Consider the following 20,631-nt stretch of genomic DNA (forward strand, 5'->3'; position numbering starts at 1 on the left):
TACCCAAGATTTTCCCTTGGGTGTGTGACTTAAGGGTGTGACTTAGAGATCAGATTTAGAGACAAGATCTAAGGGCATGATTAAAGGCATGACTTAGAGGCATGGCTTAGAGGCGTGGCTTAGAAGTGAGACATATAAAAGGCGAGAGGCAGATAGGAGAGTTCAGAACAATTTGGAGTAACAGAGAATCAGACACTATAGAGAGTACAACTTGGAACTAGGAATTAGCTTAGACAGTACAACTTGGAGTTAGTTATTAGGCATTAGGTAGCAGGCACTTGGAAGAGAACTTGGAACTGGAAACTTGGAACTTGGAGGCACTAGGGACTAGGAACTAGGGACTAGGAACTCAAGACTTGGGACTTGGACTAGGAAGAGAGACTGAAGAATAAACAGGATTGAGTAACACTCTGTCTGGTCTCCATTCCTCGTGTCCGTTCTCACTCTCTCTCTTGCTGAACCCCGACCAGTGAACCGGAGCTGCTTGGGACAGTGTAGGACAATTGAGCCCCCAAGGCTTTTGGCAGTGCGGGTTCCAACACTGACAGAACGGTCCGAGACACTTGGGCCCCCAAACGTGGGGCAGCTCGGGCCGCAACATTCGGGAAGAATCAGTGCTCTTAACTGCTGAGCCATCTCTCCAGCCGTGAAATTTCAAATAACAAGCCATAATACCATATAAAACATTACACTATAGTACCTCATAAATGGACAAAGGCTTTGGCACACATTGCTTTACCTTGACAGGCCTTGGTTCAGTCACGGATCCTGGTAGGATTCTTACATTGTGGTAAAGGGAGGTTGAGGAGGAGGAAGAACATGGATGCTAGAGTACCTTAGACTTCTTTAGAATTAGGTATGCATTTTCATCTAGGTTTGTCCTACTATAGAATGCCTATGTCACTTCTCACCAGGAGAGTCTCTACTGTTAACAAGACAAGTACACAAGTACAAAAGTCTCTAGTGGGCATCTTTTGGGGTGAACTATGCTAAATGGAGGTTTGAAGTATGAGTTTATGTTTGTCCTGTAGCCAGCCTCTTTGTGATCAGTAGATAAGTACTCTGTAGAGTTGAATGGCGATTGGCTACCTCAGTATCATCTCTATTTGATTTTGTTTCTTGTCTGTTAACCACATAGCACATTGTTACCATGTAGATACGCAGTAACAGCAGCTACTTTTATTTTGCCCTACTAAATGTCACTCCTAGAGAAAGAACCAGTTCTGAAGCAGTTGGTCAGAAAGAACAACACAAGGAAATCAGAATAAAGTACTGTGCAGAATTGGTATGCGTTTTGCAGGGTTTTACCAGTTTTGCTCAGTCTCAGTTTGCTTCACAGCCATTCTTTTTATACCCACTATTTAAAAGCATTTGATACAGAGTAGTCAAGATGTTTCAGCAGGTAAAGGCACTTGCTGTCAAGCCTGATGACCTGAGTTTGAATTTGATCTCCAGATCCCACATAATGCAAGGAGAGAAGACTTCCTCCTGAATGTTCTCTTGATTTCTGCATGTGAGCTATGGCACATTTGTGCATGTGCACACCCATTATCATGCACACATATACACCACACATGTAAAAACACATTTAATAGATGATAAATGCATTCACACAAACACATATATAAAATTTCAAAAATTAAAACCACACAGTATATTCTTGGAGGTACATTACAATGGGAATTTCTGACTCTGACCCTTGTGACAGGAAAGGAAGCCAGAGTTAACATGAAGAAAGTACTTTTGTCCAAGTTCTGAGGATCACATTCACCCAAAGCCTCCTGTGGGGCTAGAATAAGTCTTGGTACCTGCCCTTTGCTTTTTTTCTTGGCAAGTATTGGGTTTGATGTATCAGTCATCTATTTGATCTCCAGTGGCTGACAGAAATGATTTCTTTTCTGCTCCCATGTTCAGAATATTCTTTTCATTAGGAATTACAGTCAGATTCCAAAGAGTAATAGTATCCTAGTTTAGAGTGTTCACTCCCTATTACACTCAAGAGTAGGAAATGAGGTATAGGAAAGAAGGAAAGCAGTATGCCTTCTAAGGAGTCCTAGTCAGTCCAGAAAATGCTGTTCCTTTGTGTCTCACCCCAGACTTACTTGTCGAACCTAAGAATAGTTTATACTTGAATTTTTAGTGTTCAGATCTATATTTAGCAAGTCATAAAAAGTTTTGCTACAAATTACTAATGAAATACATAGTTGTAGTAGGCCCATTTACCGTACAAAAAATTATAAAGCCAGCTGGGCATGTTGGCTTATAACTTTAATCTCAGTATTTGGAAGGCTCAAATGAATTCAAAGACAGCCAGGGCTATGTAGTGAGACCCTGTCTCAAGGAGGTAGGCAAAAAATAGAGATGTGAACTGTGCAGTGCATACATGTGGCTTAATAGATTATGAGATGACAAACAGCCTGTGGCCAGCACAGGTTTATTTAATGTCTTTTTTTTTTAAGTTGTTTTCTTTTGGGGGGGTTGGTTTTTTCGAGACAGGGTTTCTCTGTGTAGTCCTGGCTGTCCTGGAACTCACTTTGTAGACCAGGCTGGCCTCGAACTCAGAAATCCTCCTGCCTCTGTCTCCCAAGTGCTGGGATTAAAGGCATGCATCACCACCGCCCGGCTTAATTTCTTTTTTTTTTTTTTTTTTTTTTTTGTTCTTGTTAACATAAATTATTTTAGAGGCCATTCTTATTTGCATAGGGAGTTAGGGAGTTTCAGGGCAGTCAGGATTTTCATGGTAAGACCCATTTTTAAAAAAATGTACTGTAACTGGGGGTAGGATGGTGTCACTGGGTAAGAAGTCTTGTTGTACAGCATAAAGACCTGAGTTTGAGACCTTTGCACTTACATAAAAGTAAGCCATGGTTGTATGTTCTTAGAACCTTCATTATTGGGAAGGTGACAGGTAAATGAGGGTCTGCCAGCCAATTAGTGTGAATCGTTGAAGTCCAGGTTCAGTAAGAGGTCTTATCTCAAGCCAGAGAGACCACATGCAGTAAATGGCTTTGCACACACATACAAATAAGTAAACAATCTGCTTAAATGTCATCCTTATTCAGAGAAACTTAGTTTATTATTGTTAGCTTTCTAACACAGACTAAATGCTGCAGATATGAACTTATAAGGAGGCTCCCCATTTCATAAAATTTAGTCCATCACAGAAGTACTTGGCAAAGGAAAGATGTTCACCTTGTGGTAACTGCCAAGCAGAGAAAGGATTCAGGAATAAAGTGCATCAAGTTTCCACCAGTTCCTGTTATATAGCCTAGATAGCTCTGAGGTCAAAGCTCCCCCTCCCCCTGCATGCCCAAAGCCCTGCCTCTGAAATGCTGTTCTGGGAACTAAGGCTTCAACACAGGAACTTTTGGAAGACATTTCAGAGCCAAACCATAATAGTTACAAACAAAACATAAGAAAACCACTTGTTTTATTGGCCACTTTATTGGGATATATTTATATACTATATGGTACATTTACATTCAATTCAGTGCCATTTGACTTGATTGAAAATTACAATTTAGTGCCATTTGATTGATTTTAAATTTTTTGATAAACCTAATACAATTTACCATTTTAAGTAATTTTATGGTTCAGTAACATTAATTCACAGTATTTACAGTTAATAATTACAAAATATTTTCATGTTTTCAAACAGAAGTTCTCTTTTCCCCTTGTCCTTTGAGAGTCTTTTCTCTGAGCTCATCTCCTGCCTTGACCCATTTTCCTGACAAGTTACCAATTAAAGACTCAGGTCGTTAGTCCTTAATAGAAGATATGTGTATATGGCTCCATTTGTTGTAGCCTCTGTATCTTAGATTCTTGTAGAGGTGATGTGAGAATGCTCTGGCCACCTCATCCTCCCACCAAGGCAGTCTTCAGGGTCCCTGTCAGTTCCACTCTCCTTGGTTCAGATGTTCTGTATTTATAACTTGAAATAGGTAGATATGAAGGAAGAACACTTGGGAAGAAAGGCGGGATGGAAGTTCATGGTGTCTTAGTTGCTTTTCTGTTGCTGTAGAAAAAAAAAAAAAAAAACCCACGATAATTAAGGCAACTTATAGAGGGAAGTGTTTATTTGGGCTTATCGTTCCATAGACAGGAGTCCATCTTGGTGAGAAAGCATGGCAGTAAAAACAGGAAGCTGAAAGCTCATGCCTCAGCCATGATCACAAAACAGAGAAAACAAATTAGAAGTGGAATGAGGCTTCTAATCTCAAAGCCAGTGGCATAATTTCTCTAGTCAAGATGTGCTTGCTAAACTTCCCCAAACAGCACCACTAACAGAGACCAAGTTTTCAGATACCCCAGATTATGGGGGACAGTTCTCATTTAAACCATCACACATGGGAATTGGGGTTTATATTGAAGAATAGTTCAATAAAGGACAGTTCAATAAAGGACAAGGCTGGCAGCAGTAGGAATCAGCAGAAGATTCTTTCAGGGCTGCAATATACAACTTGAGACCTAGGGTGATATCACACATTGGTACAGAGCTTAGATGGACACCTGTGCCAGGTAGCCTTGTAACCAGTAGATTGTCTAGGAATTCCCTGTTTGTATAGTGTTCAAAAATGACCCACCCTGACAAAGTGAAGGGAAAAGACTTTGACAACTATTTCTGTCCATACTTACCTGTGAAATTTTTTGATTAAAAATGATTTTGTTATTTCTCTTCATTATTAAATCACTAAGTTGTTATAGACAGAATCATGAAGTGGTAGGCACTGTAAACAATTTTGTGTTTCTTATACATATTTTTCCTGTGTTTATGCACAACATATTTTTAAACATGCTTTGGTCATACTTTTAATTAATTAATTTTATATGTATGAGTACACTGTAGCTGTCTTCAGACACACCAGAAAAGAGCATTGGATCTTATTACAGATGGTTGTGAGCCATCATGTAGTTGCTGGGAATTGAACTCAGAACCTCTGGAACAGTCAGTGTAACTGCTGAGCCCCCTGGTCATACTTTTTAAAAGCATGCATGTATTTCTACTTCAGAACATATGTGTATAATTGTAAGATTTGTGGTTTTTATATTTGTCATTAAACATCTTTTTTTTGCTCTGGGTCAGTGTATATTAATAAGAAATGTGTATACAGCTCCATATGTTGTAGCCTTAGGATTCCTGCTAGTTTCTTTCAGCAGGTGCTGTTATTTATTTGAACATCTCCTTTATATGTGGTTCTGTTCAGAGTTTATATATAATCTTTAAGACTTGCAGTGATATGTTTTGTGATAAAGTCAGACAATAGCAACAGGCAGTCAAGATTTTCTGTCTGGCCTGGAACTTCTGGGCTCTTCCTTTGTGATAGGCCTTCTCCCTTCTAGGCTAGGAACCACCACACATGACACCTGCAATGAAGACATGTACAGCACCTTGCTGCAGAGGTACCAGCGTTCTGAGGAAGAGTTGCGCAAAGTTGCTGAGGAGTGGCTGGAATGTCAGAAGAGGATCGATGCCTATGTGGATGAGCAGGTAAATAGTGCCCTTGTGACACAGCCTGTACTCTGGGGCCTCTATGCTAGTTGCTAGCTACAATCTGAATTGCAAAGCTCCCAGCAGAGGCTTTTGGTATGCACTGGTGAAAACTATGCAACATCACAGACCTCTGATCTGACTATTATTGTGTGGCAGCAACAATTGAGTCATCAACGAGATTATACCCACTGTTTATGTGTCCTGATAGAGGACCTTGGGAAGTTACCAGGCCCTTCAGATTCAGCAGCCATTTATCAGTTATGGTATTATTCAGAGCCTATTCTCCCTTCATCCAGTACTGTCCAGTAGGTAACAGACAGACAGACAAACAGGTAGCTCATAAAGGCAAGAGAATAGCAGGACAAGTGGGATATACCTTCTGGAGATGGACCTGAAATGGGTATACTAAGTGGCCACTCTGTCTCAGGGAACACCAGACATGTTGTTAAGATGGTATTTCTGCCATTTATTCAATGCTTTTTCCTTTCTAGAGTTTCTGATGGAGCCAAGCAAGAACAGCTTTAAAGTTTTAAAGGTTCTGTTTTAAAGAGATTGATATAGAGAGTAATAAAAGGAGAAATGGCAGCCCAGTTGTTTGTGCAAGACAGTTTGTAAACAGATAAGAGCAACTGTTTGCGGTTGAGATATAAACTAGTCCCACATAAATCCCAGGATCATTATGCCATTTAGATACTGGTTGAGTCCTTTATTCTTCTCTCTGTCTGCTGCTGAGTTGTTGGGAAGAGGTTTTCTTGTTTAGAACTTGTGAAAACATTCCCTGTTAATGACTTTGTCCCTCATGGAATCACTGGACTAGTCCCACTTTTGTCAGCATATGGATGATGTTTATCTTATGAGCTTGTCATAGGGCCAGAGGCCCCTAGACACTTGTGATTCTGTTGCAATATGACCTTGGCTTATGCTTAGTCATTACCTACCTTTGCAGTACCCTCCCTGCTGTGTGTGGCTGTTGACCCTGCTAGGAACCACTTGTTAACTCTATACTATCTTTCTAGTGGGAGTGGCCCTAAATCATCTCTTTGTTTGGCCTTATAGACAGTTGTACTCTCTTCTTGAGTTGAACAATAGATTGTAGTTTGGGAGACTGACACTATAACTGATTAGTTAGCTGCAAGGTCTACTTGTAGATTGGGGGAGGGAGGAGTATGAGACTGGCCAAGCTAACACTTGTGGTATTATTGGGGACTCAGTTACAGCTATCCCCTTTACAGCCTCAAGAATCAGTTCCTGATCCTACAGGTAGCTAGCAGCCCAGTTGTGCAGAGGTAGCCACAGAAAAGGAGCCAGTAACTACCCTCCCTCTGAGCCCTGTGTGTTTAACAATCTGCTTTCTGAACCCTGCTGTTCTGGCAACAAAGAGATCTGGGTCCTGGAGTGTTAGGGGCCACAGCAGAAGCTAATTTCTCTCTGGAGATCTGTCTCCCAGGATCCAGTGGAAGTCCCTGGCAGTTGAGTCCAGGGTCAGTTTTTTATTGTGACAATGAAAGAATCACATAAATGATACTTAATTTTACATGAGCTTTTCTACTTTTTATAGATTCGAAAAGTTTTGTAATATATATATATATAGTTTTGACAAAGCAGACTGTAGTGCACTGTGAACAGTGTGAACTTTGCAGAGAACATTCATAGGATCTGAATATGACAGTTTATTAAGGGCACCCAAGTCAGGGAGAAGTAGTGATTGGTCATTAGTAGTCTGAAACAATGAAGCAAAAAAAACAATCCTCAGTTTCCCATCACTATGAGAGAGTACAACAGTTTGTAACAGGTCTCACTCCACAGTCCATGCTAGTTGTAAACTTGTGATCCTCTTTTCTCTGCGTCCTGAGCGCTAGTGTTAATAGCCGTGTGGCTTAAATAACCAGCTTAAAGGGAAGAGGCTGCAGTTTATGATTCCCTTGACTTTTGCTGTGCTTTTGAGGTGGCACAGCACATGGCTGCAGGTCATGATAGAGGAAGTCCTTAGGGCTCCAGAAGGCAGAGAGAAAGGGTTTGAGGTTCTAATGTTGCATTTCCTGGTTATGCCCCAGTGATCTAACTTCTACTGGAAGCCACCTCTTAGAAGGTGTCTTCACCTTCCAGTGTTACTTTGTTGAGAAACAAGTCTTCAGTACACGGACCTTCTGCGGACAGTCGAGAACTTGTGAAAACTCTGCCTGTTAATGATTGAAGGTGGCTGGAGAGATATCTCAGCAGTTGACAGCATTGGCTGCTTTTTCAGAGGACCCAGGTTCAATTCCCATGATCTACATGACAACTTATAGCCATTTATAACTCTAGTCTCAGGCAATCTAACACACTCTACTGGTGTTTATGGGCACCATCATGCATATGGTATACAGACATACATGCTGGCAAAACACTCATACAATATATATATATATATATATTAACAAAAGAGCTAAACTATAGCACTAAACACCAGCCTGTACCTGGCTAACTCTTGTCATCATAGTGAGTGATACATAGAAGGGGTTGAGGAGCTAAAGGTATACAAAGTACCACTGAATTGATAGTAAAAAAAAAAAAAATAGGAGAGCTTGCTTCTGTGCCTATTCAAGTCAGCTAAGGTTACAATCTACAAAGGGGCTCTAAAACCAAGATATCCTTGTGTATACAATATGTCACAGGACAGGCCATGTGTGCTGATGCTAAGACCATATAGAACTTGACTCCTGTTGCCTGTAAAGGGTTACCACCTATACTAATCCAGGTTTGCCTTTCACACTTTACTGGACAATGATACAAGGATCCAGTGTGATGTAGGCACTCTGCACTTCAGACAGGCATGTGCAACACCGAGCACTTTCTGTGGAGGACATAGTAAAGTTGCTTGCAACAGTGCCCACTATAATAACAGCTGGTGTCTGCTTTGAGCCCCACATTCCAGTTAGCAGTCTCAGCTCTGACTGAGAAGTTGCTGCAGATCTTTGCTCTCGGAAATTTGAGAGAAAGGGGTATGTGTTGGCCTGTACATGCCTTAGTTCCTGGGATGGGAAATGTGCCGAAAAGGGCTGGCAGACATTTATGGTTCCTTCATTAGTCTGTTACAGGTTTCCTTCTCAAATGGCATTGTTTTATACTTCATTTTTTTTACTTTTAATGTATTTTATGTTGTTGTTATTGTTGACATTACATATAGATGAAGGGTATTAGGACCAGTGTTCTCAGGGCTAGTGTTCTCAGGACTAGGAAGGTCTTGCACATGGGTGGAACAGACCAGCTCCAGGAGTCCCCAACCAGGCTTCTGGCCTGTCAAGTACAGGAGAGCAAGCATTTACTTTCTTCTGCTCAGAATGCACCCTGATCTCCGAGGTCAGGAGCTCCTGAGGTTTTTTCCATGTGAGGAAAGTCCTTATGATAATATTCTTAAGTGTCAGGCAGTAGGCTGAAATGTGATAGCTCATTGTTTTGTATTGCACTCCTGTTTTGACTTTATCACTTAAAAGAATCTTCCTTGAGAGTGTTCTGTGTAGTTGTTACTAAGGTTTTTTTGTTTTTGTTTTTATGTGTGTTTTTATATTTTCTTTCTAGATGACAATGAAAACCAAACAGCGCATGTTAACAGAAGATTGGGAGATTTTTAAGCAAAGGAGATTAATTGAAGAACAGGTAAGATTGACACGAGAGACATGTAAATGACTGTCCACAACAAGCGTCACCTTAGTATCTAGGCATGCTTTCTGTGACAAGATACTAATGAAGACCATTGACATCTCCTGCCAGTATAAAAGTCATTAGACATAGTGATTTAACTTTCAGGTAAGCTGATTGCAAATAACTGTTTCATAGTCTTCCATATACATGTTTGAAAAGAATAATCTTGGTAGGAATTGTGAGAACTGGTACAAGGACCTGTATTCCCTGAATTTGTTGTTGGTGCCAGTTAGCCAGTTGCATCAGGTTGAAGTTAAGCTCCCTCCCACCAATAGGATGAGACAGAGGCCCCTTTGCCTGAGTGTGCCAAAAGGCTCTGTTGGGTTTTCATACACCCTTTCCCCTTTAAAATCTGAATGCCTATTTGTCAATTGAGTTTGGGTATTACTTGCTATATAGCTCTCAGGTACAGTCTTCTTCATTGGAGAAGTGTCTAATATGTTCTGAGCACCCAGAGCAGACTGAGTAAACTTGTTGTCTGCAGCAGACATACCTTCTGGTTATCTGAAAAATGCACGTGGTATGTATCTGGTGGGGATCAGAACATCAAGAGGGTTCCCGATGTTTTGCTCATTTGGCTAACCCTGCCTGCAGATTCCAGGGCTACTGCCTTGTTTTTGTTTTGTCCATCTGCAAAAAGTGGGCCTCTTGTAAACGATTACTGTTACAGTTAAATGGGAAAAGTATCTTGCAAATTTAAGCCACTGTTTGATTAATTTCCTCTAGTTAACTAATAAGAAAGTGGTTACTGGCGAGAACAACTTCACAGATACCAGGAGGCACATGTTGTCATCTCGGTTGAGCATGCCTGACTGCCCCAACTGCAACTACAGGCGAAGGTGAGCTGGGCTGTCTGGGTGCTGCTGGCCTTCACCCCACACTAAAACAAGCAGAGGATTGAACCCAACCTTCATAGTTGGCTTTCTTGGTAACTGTCCTTAATTCTTGATCAGATGTGCTTGTGATGACTGCAGCCTCTCACACATCCTCACTTGTGGTATCATGGACACCCCCGTCACTGATGACATCCACATTCACCAGCTACCACTCCAAGTGGATTCTGCTCCCGACTATCTGTCTGAGATGCGCCCACCTAGTGTGTCATCAGCAAGCTCAGGGTCAGGTTCCAGCTCTCCCATCACAATTCAGCAACATCCCAGACTCATCCTCACAGACAGTGGCTCTGCACCAACTTTGTAAGTTGTGACTTTATAATAGTTTCAGAAATTTATCCAATAATGAGAAATATAGACATCAGTCTACAGAAATACAATCACAATTACAGTGCTTTTATAAAAAAAGACTTTTCAGTGTGTTAAGCACCTGTTAAAACATGAAATTTGTAAACTCAAACTGATGCTGTTTTATTACCTGAAAAAAAAATTAAGTAACTTTATAATTGCCAGTTGGTATGCAGGGAAGTGTCTCCGCAGTTCTGGTCTCATCTTCCCATTCTGTCTGAGGTGGCCAGTGGCTGTTCATTCTCTTCATTGTCAGCGCAGTGTTCATGCTCGTTCCATGTCTTGCTAAGAACTCAGAAGATCACTTTAGCAAGCAATTGAAAGTTTGTGTTTTCTGTATTCCTGCATTGTAAAGCAGTGCATTTCATATTAGCAAAGGGGCTGAAAACTCAGTTGTGGCCCTGTCGCTTGCAGAGGCTTCATAAGGTAATTTGCACATGGATGTATATAGCTGCTTCTCTCTTTCTCTCCCTCCTCCCTCCTCCCTCCCTCCTCCCCCTCCCCCTCCCCCTCCCCCGCTTCTCTTTTTGTTTATTTGTTTTTTTCAAGACAGGGTCTTTCTAAGTAATCCTGGCTTTCTTGGAACTTACTCTGTAAACCGACTAACCTCAAATTAGAGATCCACCTGCCTCTGCCTTCTGAATACATATTCCACCACACTAAGCTGTGTGCAGTTTTTTTTCTTCCCTTCCTCCTCGTCCCCCACTTTCTATCCTAAATGTTGCCCCCATCCCTTCCAGGCTCCCCCCGTATGTGGTTTTTAAGTGAAGTCAGTTGAGTGTGCAGCCGTCACTAGCCCTGCAGAGGTGCTCATGTTGAGGGACTGCTGACTATATCTGGCTGCACTTCATCCTCAGATTCTTCCAGCTGATACAGAGATGCTCATCACACATTTCACTTGCATTTGTCATGGTGCTGCTTATGTTTTCCTCTTTGAAAGGTTTTCCTTGTTTTTCAGGTCTCAGTTTTTATGATACTGGGGATAGAATTCAGAGATTCATACATGCTGAATGACTACTTTACCACTGAGTCTTTTCCCCAACTTCAAATCCAAAATAATTCTAAAAGCCTGGGTTGAAGTCCATTGTTGACTCTTTATTGGTCAAAGTTCTGCTGCAAGTGCCCTCAGGCCTTAGGTACTTTGAGGATCCCCCCCCCCCCCAGCTGTTATATAGCTTCTAACTGAGGCATATGGAAATTTTTCAGGCAGATGAATCCATTGAAAATTGAAGTTAGGTAATGCAAATGTATAAAACTATCCCACTCACTGTCATAACTGCTAATATCAATAGTAGACTCTGGTGTGTGATCAGGAGTGGAGCATGCGCTCTAGGACCCTTCTGCCTGGGGGAAACTGCCCACTGTTGGTCTGGGCAGCTCATGTCTTTTAATACTCTAGGCCCCAACAGGTTGTGATTAGTGTCTTACAGATAATCAACCTCTGTGACTTGAAAATTCATGTGGCCCTTAGTGTACATTGTCGTTCATGCTACTGTTTTCTAAACAGATGAAATGGCAGCATCATTTTAGTTACTGTAGTGCAGTGCAGTCTGGGTCTTCTTGGGGTGGAGAAGCCTCCAGCTGTCATGTGCGCCAGGTATGAATTGGTCACTTCATTTCAGAATTAGTTTCCCCATTGCTAACACTATGGCAGTGACAACACTGCAGGAATGCTGTGTTGGCCAACACACACACTCCCTTGCTGGTGGGTGCTTTTTTCTTCTATTGGTGAGACTAGGTTTTGGTATAGTGTGTCAAGACTCAGGAGGCAGAGGCAGGTAGAGTTCTGTGAGTTCAATGCCTGGTCTACATAGTGAGTTCAAGGACAGCCAGGGCTGTGTAGAAAGACTCCTCAACTAAACAAACAAAATAAAACAAGACAAAAAGGAGAGTACAGTGAGCTTGATAACCCTGGGCCTTTTCTTAGGGTCAGACCTAAGAGGATTTTTACCTTAGGATTTCTAATGTTCTGGAGATCATTGTATGCCAAGATAGAGGACAGATTGGTGCACGTTTTAGATAGTACTGGGTTAGACATGTCAGTTCTTCTCATATATTAGGAAGTCACATTTTAAAGTGGCTTCCACAGGTTAAATCCAGAAGTTTTGCTTTAAGTTTTGGTTTTCATTTTTCTAGCGAACATGTCATTTTCCTCCTTACATTGATGAGTGGATCGTTAATAACTGATTTAAGTGGAGTTAGCATCATTAGTGCATTAATACATAACACTTGGAGTTTGGGTATTTTCTCACAATTTGGTGTCTGTAACATCAAACACTAAAGACCTGAAGTTGTCCCCTGTATCTTAACATTTTAATAAAAAATATATTTTCTTGGGAATGGCATTTTTACTTCAGGACTTTTCAGGCCAAATGAAAGTGAAATACCAATTCTTCTTAAGTTTTTGTGGTTTCCTCAGAATTTCTACTATGAGACATTCTTCCCCATCCTCCATGTCACAGATATTACTCATCCAGGCTTTTTTTGTGTGTGTTTGGGTGACTAATGTGTTAAATAGTGTAAGTGACACTGAACACCCTTCATCAGCAGACCCATGACCTTAGAGGAGAAATCGTGTTCAGTGGGGGGTGCTCTTCCCTGTCCTCCCCAATTGAAGGGACTCATGGTGACCATCTCTGCTTGCCTTAGTTGTAGTGATGATGAAGACGTTGCACCATTGTCAGCTAAGTTTGCTGACATTTATCCGTTGACCAACTATGACGATACCAATGTGGTGGCCAACATGAATGGAATCCACAGCGAACTGAATGGTGGTGGGGAAAACATGGCCCTGAAGGATGAGGTATGAGTGTGGCTTTTTTGTGAGAAGGTGTGGGTGTCAGAGAATGTAGGAAGTGGTTGTTGATCTTTACAGTTCATTCACATTATTGTTTTGAAAACTAAAGCTACAGAATGCTGCCTTTTAAGTCCCCTCAGGTAAGCAGCACCAGCCGTAGTTCTTCAGAGGCTGATGATGAAGATGCTGATGGTGAGAGTAGTGGTGAGCCCCCAGGAGCTCCCAAACAAGAGGAAGCCATAGGAAATGGTACCCCCAGGACAGAGGAGAGTAACGTCAACACTCCACCTCCATCCTACCCAGCTCAGCAGGTAGGATCTTCTGTTTCATGTCTCTGTTTTCCTAAAGGTCTCTTCCTTGGTTTATATTGCCTATAAGTAGAATCAAATTATGTTAATTTCAACAATTTTAGAAGATTAGTACTATAGAGAAACAAGCATACTTACAGAACTCATATTTTAATCTTTCCCTTTTCTTTCTTTTTTTTCTGAGGTCTGTAATTGTCATTAGTTTTATAGTAACCTGTGCTTACTGAGATAAATGTTTTTGCTTTTCTATCTTCTTTCCCTTCTTCCCTTTCTCCCTCCCTTCTTCCTTCTTCCTTCCTTTCTTTTCCTGATTTTTTTTTTCTGTAGAAGTATAAGACAGAGCTGGGCAGTGGTGGCACATGCCTTTAATCCCAGCACTTGGGAGGCAGAGGCAGGCGGGTTTCTGAGTTCGAGGCCAGCCTTGTCTACAGAGTGAGTTCCAGGACAGCCAGGGCTACACAGGGAAACCCTGTCTTGAAAAACCAAAAAAAAAAAAAAAAAAAAAAAAAAAAAAAAAAAAGAAGAAGAAGAAGTATAAGACAGGTTTCATTGTTTGTGTTAGAGATACTTTAGTTCTCACTCTTGGTTGAACTTGAACTCATGACCTTCCTACCTAAACTATAAAGTTTATATCCAGCTTAAGAGTTTTATTTGTTCAGTAAACAATATTTAAATGAAAGGGAGAACAAATGCTTGGCTCATTAATTATAATAAGTAATGTAAGTATGTGATTAAAATAATAAAGGTAATATCAAAAGGAATAAATTGGGAAACCTTACTGTCATCTACTCAGTTACCTGTGTCTCACCATCTGTGCACCTTCAGCCCCTAGGCCCAGTAGATGAGCAGTTTTATCAAGTGCACATGCAAACATTTAACTTTGTACTGTCTTATAAGAATGACTACCTTGCTTTTCACTTAACAGTATGTCTCTGAAGAGTGTGCTTCTGTAGTCTCTTCATTTTTATAACTTTAATTTTTTTAAAGTTATTTTTAATAGCATTTTTGTGTAGGCATGTGCACTTGAGTGTACGTGACTAGGGAGGGCAGCAATGTCTGATCCCATGGAGCTGGAGTTAGAAGCACTTGTGAGTCACTGGATATGGCTTTTAGTAACTAAAATCAGGTCCTCCGTGAAAGCAGTTTATTAACCGATGAGTTATCTCTTTAGGTTCTGTTTAAGTTTTTTTTTTTTTAAATAAGTTTGCTTTTTTTGTTTGTATGATTATTATTGTTTTTAGTTTGTTTTAGATTTTGTTTGTTTACAACAAGGTATGTGTAGCTAAAACTGGCCTTAAACTCCTGATCATATTGCCTTTACCTCCTAAAGCTGGAATTAGAGGTGTGTGGTACCACTCCTGGCTCTAAATAATTTAGAATCTTGACTAAGAATCTCAGATTAAGTCTAAAAAATTCTTTAACTTTATTCATTGAAGTATAAGCGTTTGAATTTTAGGCCTCACTCCTGGTTGGTAAGTTTCCCACCACTGAGCTTTATCTGCATTTAGCCCTGTCCTTCCTATTCTCCTAAGGTCTCAGATTTCTAGGTAAGTACATTGGTCTACTGATGTTCTATTTCCCTCCTGTGGAGGTGCTGGGGTTTTGTTTTGTTTTGTATTTTTTTTGTATTTTTTTGTGTTTTTAACCGTTAGCCAGCATTTGGATTGTTTCTTTTGACCATTACAAACTACTCAGTGAGTTGCCTTGTATGTCTGACATTCTGTTCATAAGCAGATGTGTCCATAGAATCTGGCTACTGGGTCAGAATGGTCACCCAGGGCCCCTGAAAGAATCACAACATAGTTTTGAAGTTTTACTGATATTAATAATGGTAAACTCCTTTGGTTGCCTTTTATGTATTTAAGGGCTGTTTGCTTTCTGTCTTGTTACTGTTTCAAGAGTTCTTTTTGTAATGGTTACAAGTTCTAATTTACACTATTTTCTCAGGTCTGTGGAGTATCTTACTATGTTGAATTGTCTGCCAGCAACTGAGTACTGGAGTATGAGTCCCAGTCTTTACACTTGCTTATATTTGCCACATCCTCTTATGGTATTCTTTGAAAAGCATAAGGTTTTTGTTTTCATGCATTTATTTATTGATGTATTAAACAAAATTATTTTCTTCTAGATTTATAACTTTACCTCTGACTGAGTGTAAGATTAGACTCAACACCTTTTTTTTTTTTTTTTTTTTTTTTTTTTTTTTTTTTTTGGAAAGGTCATATTTTCCCATGTTGGAAATCCAGGCTTACATCTCTCCAATGGTCTTTATGTTTGTCCCTACACCATAGCTCACTTTTGTCTGTTGCTTTATCAGAAGTTTAAAATACAGTAGAGCCTACCCCCAAATCTGGTAGATGTGTGTCTTAGTTACTTTTCTTACAATGTGATAAGAAACTATGATCAAGACAGGTTATAGAAGAAAGGGTATATTTGGAGCTTATGGTATTGAGGGTGAGTCCATGGCAGCAGACAGGCAGGCATGGTGCTGGAGGAGTAGCTGGGAGTTTAATATCTTGATTCCTAAGCATGAGGCAAAGTTGAGAGAGAATAGGCAGAAAGCTAGCTGAGAATGGTTTGGGCTTTTGAAACCTCAAAGCCCATCCCCATGACATAGGAGGCCACACCTCCTAATCCTTCCCAAACAGTTTCACCAACTGGACACCAGATATTCAAATCCATGTGCCTTTGGGGACTAATTCAAACCACCAGTGTGGTTCTTTATAAGTAGCCATCTTTTCACAGTAGCCTTACATGGGTGAAAAAAAATGAGGGTAGAGCTACCAAAGGGTCCCACCTCCTAATGTCACTTTCATGGAGATTAGAATCGCACCATATAGATTATTAATTACAGAGAGATGCATTTTGATATTGGATGATTTTTTTTTTTTTTTTGGTCCTTCCAGTTCTGCCAGGTTTTGATAATACAGTTCTGCCAGGAGTAGTTTCTATAGCTTACTGGAGTTCACAGATTCTTTCTGTCATCTTCAATCTATATTAGAATTTATGTATTTTTCTTTTCTCTTTATATTACATATTTATTTTTAACATTTTTCTTAATTCTCTGAACAAACTATAATAACTTCTTAGACACCTTTATGTACTAATCTGATATGTGGGCCAAGAGACACTGCATGCTGACTGTACTTTTTTACACCCCCCTCACCCCTTCCCCCAAACCTCTCCTAATTGAATGATTTAGGTAATAGAACAACTACAAATTCTGACTTTGTCTTTGAGATTTCTACTTTTTAAAAAAAGGGGGTGGTCAGGTTTTTGTTTTCTTTGATCATTACTTTATTGCTATTAAATGCTACATCTATTTCATTCACAGTGTATGGCTTCTGCTCTTCATTTTTTTTTTTTTTTTTTTCAGTTTTTGTGTTGTTTACTCCCTTTTATTTTTAGCTTGGCTACTTGCTTTTTCAGTTCAATCCTTTCTGCCGTATTATTCTGAAGGTTCCTGTGTTCCAACACATCTGTGTGTAGATTGGGGGACTTTTTTTTTGCTCAGCTTATATTCAGTGAACTTTGGTTTCTTCCTTTGTTCTATGAAGTACTGCCTCTGTGTACACCGTGTCCTCCTAGTCAGCCACTGAGCTGTGGATAGCTTAAGGAGTATTGCACAGTTTCCTCATTTCCAGAGTCATCTTACTGTGTTTCTGTTTCATTTACTTCACTGTCCATTCCCACTGAGTCTACTTAATGAAAAAAAAAAAAAAAAGAAAAAGAAAAAAAGAAAAGGAAGGACATGATTGTTCCAAGGTATGGTGGGGGAGAAAGTTTATTGTAGATATGAGGTAGGGCATCTGGGAAAATCCATAGTGGACATGACTCTGAGCTGGGCCATGTGTAGAGAAGGAAGATGGGAGAGTCAGGAAAATAAAGGGTAGCTGAACTGGCTGGGTAGCCAAAATGGCTGGAATATATAGGGAAGGGCAATCTGGGGAAGAGCAGCCCAGCCCCTGGGCTGAGTTTAGGGTAGGGGGTCAGCCATACTCTGTAACAGGGAGGGACTGAGGGATGCTGGGAGAATCTGGCAGCCAAGTCTGCTTTGTTGTGTTAAATAGGCACCTCAGCCATTTGTCCCAAGTTTGAGACCTAATATCTCCTACTTTTGCACAGCTCTTCTGGACACTGAGCAGGACTTCTCTACTCATATGCCCCTGATCTCTACTCTGCGTCCTGCAGTAGAGCTAGGACAAGGAAAGGCCTTGGCAGGAAGTTCAGATTCTTCCTGTTCTTCCTGAAATTCTGGCTATCTTAAAGACTTTTTCTAGTATTTTTCTTTGTCTGAGTTCTAGAGTCTGAAGTGTTATCTTTGTCATCTGTGTTCAGTTTCACATTTGCTTTGGTAAAGAGATATCGCTGGTCTTTTCATTCTGACCAGCTAGCATCCTATCTACATTTCATGGTGGAGGTTTCATTGTAGCTGTTGAATGAACGAACAGTAGGATCCCAGCAGACACCAGCCACTTAGTGATTCTGTTTTCTTTGGTCCCATTTCCCCTATAGCTTCATCTTATTATTATCTTCATCTTCTATTATCTTAATGGGGTCCTTTATTCCTATTCACTTAGGTTTCTGATCATTGGCTGCTGCCTCTGCAAATACCCATATGGAAACTGAGGCTCAGCTCTCCCCTCTGCAGCCCTTCCTCATTGGCAGCTCTGGTATCTGTCTGTACCTTCTCCTGTGAGGGCTTTGGTTATCTTAGGCCTGTACCTTGTGTTTTTTCTGTATTATCTGACTGACTGCAGCTTAATTTATGCCATTCTTTGTTCTACATTATACAAGTACTTCTTTTTCTGTCCTTTTAGGCAGAACAAACACCGAATACTTGTGAATGCCACGTTTGTAAACAAGAAGCTTCTGGGCTACCAGCATCAGCAATGACTGCTGGAGCTCTGCCTCCTGGCCATCAGTTCCTGAGCCCAGAGAAACCGACACATCCTGCGCTTCACCTGTACCCCCACATCCATGGACATGTGCCCTTGCATACTGTTCCACACCTGCCTCGACCACTCATTCACCCCACCTTGTATCCAGCACCCCCCTTCACACACAGTAAGGTAAGCCAAGGCAGGAAGGGCCTGGAAGTCCCTCAAGACTGAGTTCTGACAAGAGCAGTTACTTTAGCAGACAGGGGTGCATATGCTGACCCATGTGCAGAGCAACATCTGCTCCTGATTGGATGGGCTGCAACCATGTGATTTGGCTGTAGTCTCACAAATTCTTGTCATGTTGAACCTTTACAGTGTGTAGGTAAACAAACAAACAAAACCATGATTTACTCACTAGAATTGGAGAGTTTTCAGGTGATATACTGCTAACAGGTTGAACTCAAGGGTGCTTAAGAAAAGTCCATTTTTCTACACATGACCGGAATCTTTTTTTAATATAGGTAAAATTTGTTGTAAATAGCATGGATCCTTGATGTTTTCTGGGTATCCTTACTTTGAAAACTAGGGCCTTGTCAAAATATGCAAGCCTGAAGAAAATCACAGTAAACATTGCAAAGAAATGCTGTTATCTGAGGCTATGACAATATAGCTGGAGCGGAGAGAAGAGGGTCCTTAAAATCCAACTTGCGAAGAGCCCACTTAGGAAAAGCAGTCAAAGTCTAGAAAATTGTCAGTTTTTGAGTTTCTCCTCAAAAAACTCCATGTATATACTTAACATTTTAGACATTGAAGATTAAATTTATCTTGAAATTGGCCTGAAATCCTATGTAGACCAGGCTAAGATACAGTGATCCATCTGCCTCTGTGTCCCTATTGCTAGGATTACTGGTGTGTACCATCTTCAGCTGACTCACTCCATGTACCTTTGCCTCTTGAGCTGCTTTACACTTGCATTGTTGGCTCACCATAATGCTGAGATTTTGTTATGTTATTGGCACCAACTAATCATAATTCTCCCTAACTGTATTCATTTGTTTAACAGAGTGGTTCTCAAGTGGGACAGAAAGGGAGACCATGACATGGAAAGGGCTTGGTTTTCTGGGTTTACTCTATGGTATGGTATGATACATGGCTAGTAAATGGGCTCCCTGTGTGTTTGCTGGGGAGGAGCACAGGTCGTAGATTAAAAATGAGTAAGGTTCAAGTTCAGTTTTACTCAGAAGCTACTCAAACCTATGCTTGGGTTTTTGTTAGACTTGGTATCACCTCATATGAATATGTAACAATGTCTTTATTAGCAAAATGTTTTAGTCAAAGCCAGGCTGTGTTTGTGGGTTTTTATGACTTAAACCCTTCTTTGCTCTGGGTGAATGTATAAACATCTGTCAACTTCCTATCTTTTCTAGATAGAACTTTTATCTAACTCTGAGAAAAGATTAAGGAATATCTATTGTATGGTTTTTTGCTTACTGAAACTATTCAAGAATTATTTTTTAAAACTATCCCAAGAATGTAGTCAAATTAATGTTCTCCAAGTCTACTGGGAACATGCCTGTTAGCTGTTTACTGGTTTTTTTCTCCTTACTTTGACTTTTTTTTTCCCCTCTTCTCTTTATTTTTATTTTATATATGGGTGTTTTGTCTGCATTTTTTGAGTCAGAATGTGAGTTTTGGGCTCAGACCCAGAACCTCTGGAAGAGCAGCCAGTGCTCTTAATCACTGAGTCATGTCTCCAGCATTTTTAAACATTTATTTTTATTTTATGTTTAAGAATGTTTGGTCTGGCCGGGCAGTGGTGGCGCACGCCTTTAATCCCAGCACTTGGGAGGCAGAGGCAGTCGGATTTCTGAGTTCGAGGCTGGCCTGGTCTACAGAGTGAGTTCCAGGACAGCCAGGGCTATACAGAGAAACCCTGTCTCGAAAAAACAAAACAAAAACAAAAACAAAAAAAAAGAATGTTTGGTCTGCACACACATTTGTAAGTGTCTGATGTCCAGTGGTGGTTAGAAGAGGGCATTGACTCCTTTTAACTGGAGTTTATAAATGTGTGTGAGTCTCTATGTCGGTGCTCAGAACTGAAGCCATGTGTTCTATGCCATCTCTCCAGCCCCCAACTGTGGCCTTTTTAAAGGAAGTTTGAGTTCCTCCTATAAAAGGTAAAAGAAGAAAAACCTTTTTAATACCATTTTTTTTTTAAATCTGATACCCA

The 20,631-nt window shown here is 40.5% G+C and overlaps 1 protein-coding gene across 3 annotated transcripts in view; it reads left to right on the forward strand.

Moving 5' to 3' along the window:
- Fam193a (family with sequence similarity 193 member A) overlaps positions 1-20,631 on the forward strand; it is a 128,030-nt gene that overhangs the window by 68,558 nt on the left and 38,841 nt on the right. For all 3 annotated transcript variants that reach the window (XR_013111800.1, XM_034508351.2, XM_034508352.2), the window contains exons 7-13: positions 5,341-5,488; positions 9,050-9,127; positions 9,899-10,011; positions 10,126-10,368; positions 13,063-13,216; positions 13,342-13,521; positions 18,339-18,590. Coding sequence is in view for 2 of the 3 variants with exons in the window: in XM_034508351.2 (XP_034364242.1) it covers positions 5,341-5,488; positions 9,050-9,127; positions 9,899-10,011; positions 10,126-10,368; positions 13,063-13,216; positions 13,342-13,521; positions 18,339-18,590 (1,168 nt within the window). In the remaining variant the exon portion in view is untranslated. The remainder of the gene's footprint in view (positions 1-5,340; positions 5,489-9,049; positions 9,128-9,898; positions 10,012-10,125; positions 10,369-13,062; positions 13,217-13,341; positions 13,522-18,338; positions 18,591-20,631) is intronic.

The sequence above is a fragment of the Arvicanthis niloticus genome, chromosome 7 (genome assembly GCF_011762505.2).
Source record: "Arvicanthis niloticus isolate mArvNil1 chromosome 7, mArvNil1.pat.X, whole genome shotgun sequence".
Taxonomy (NCBI): domain Eukaryota; kingdom Metazoa; phylum Chordata; class Mammalia; order Rodentia; family Muridae; genus Arvicanthis; species Arvicanthis niloticus.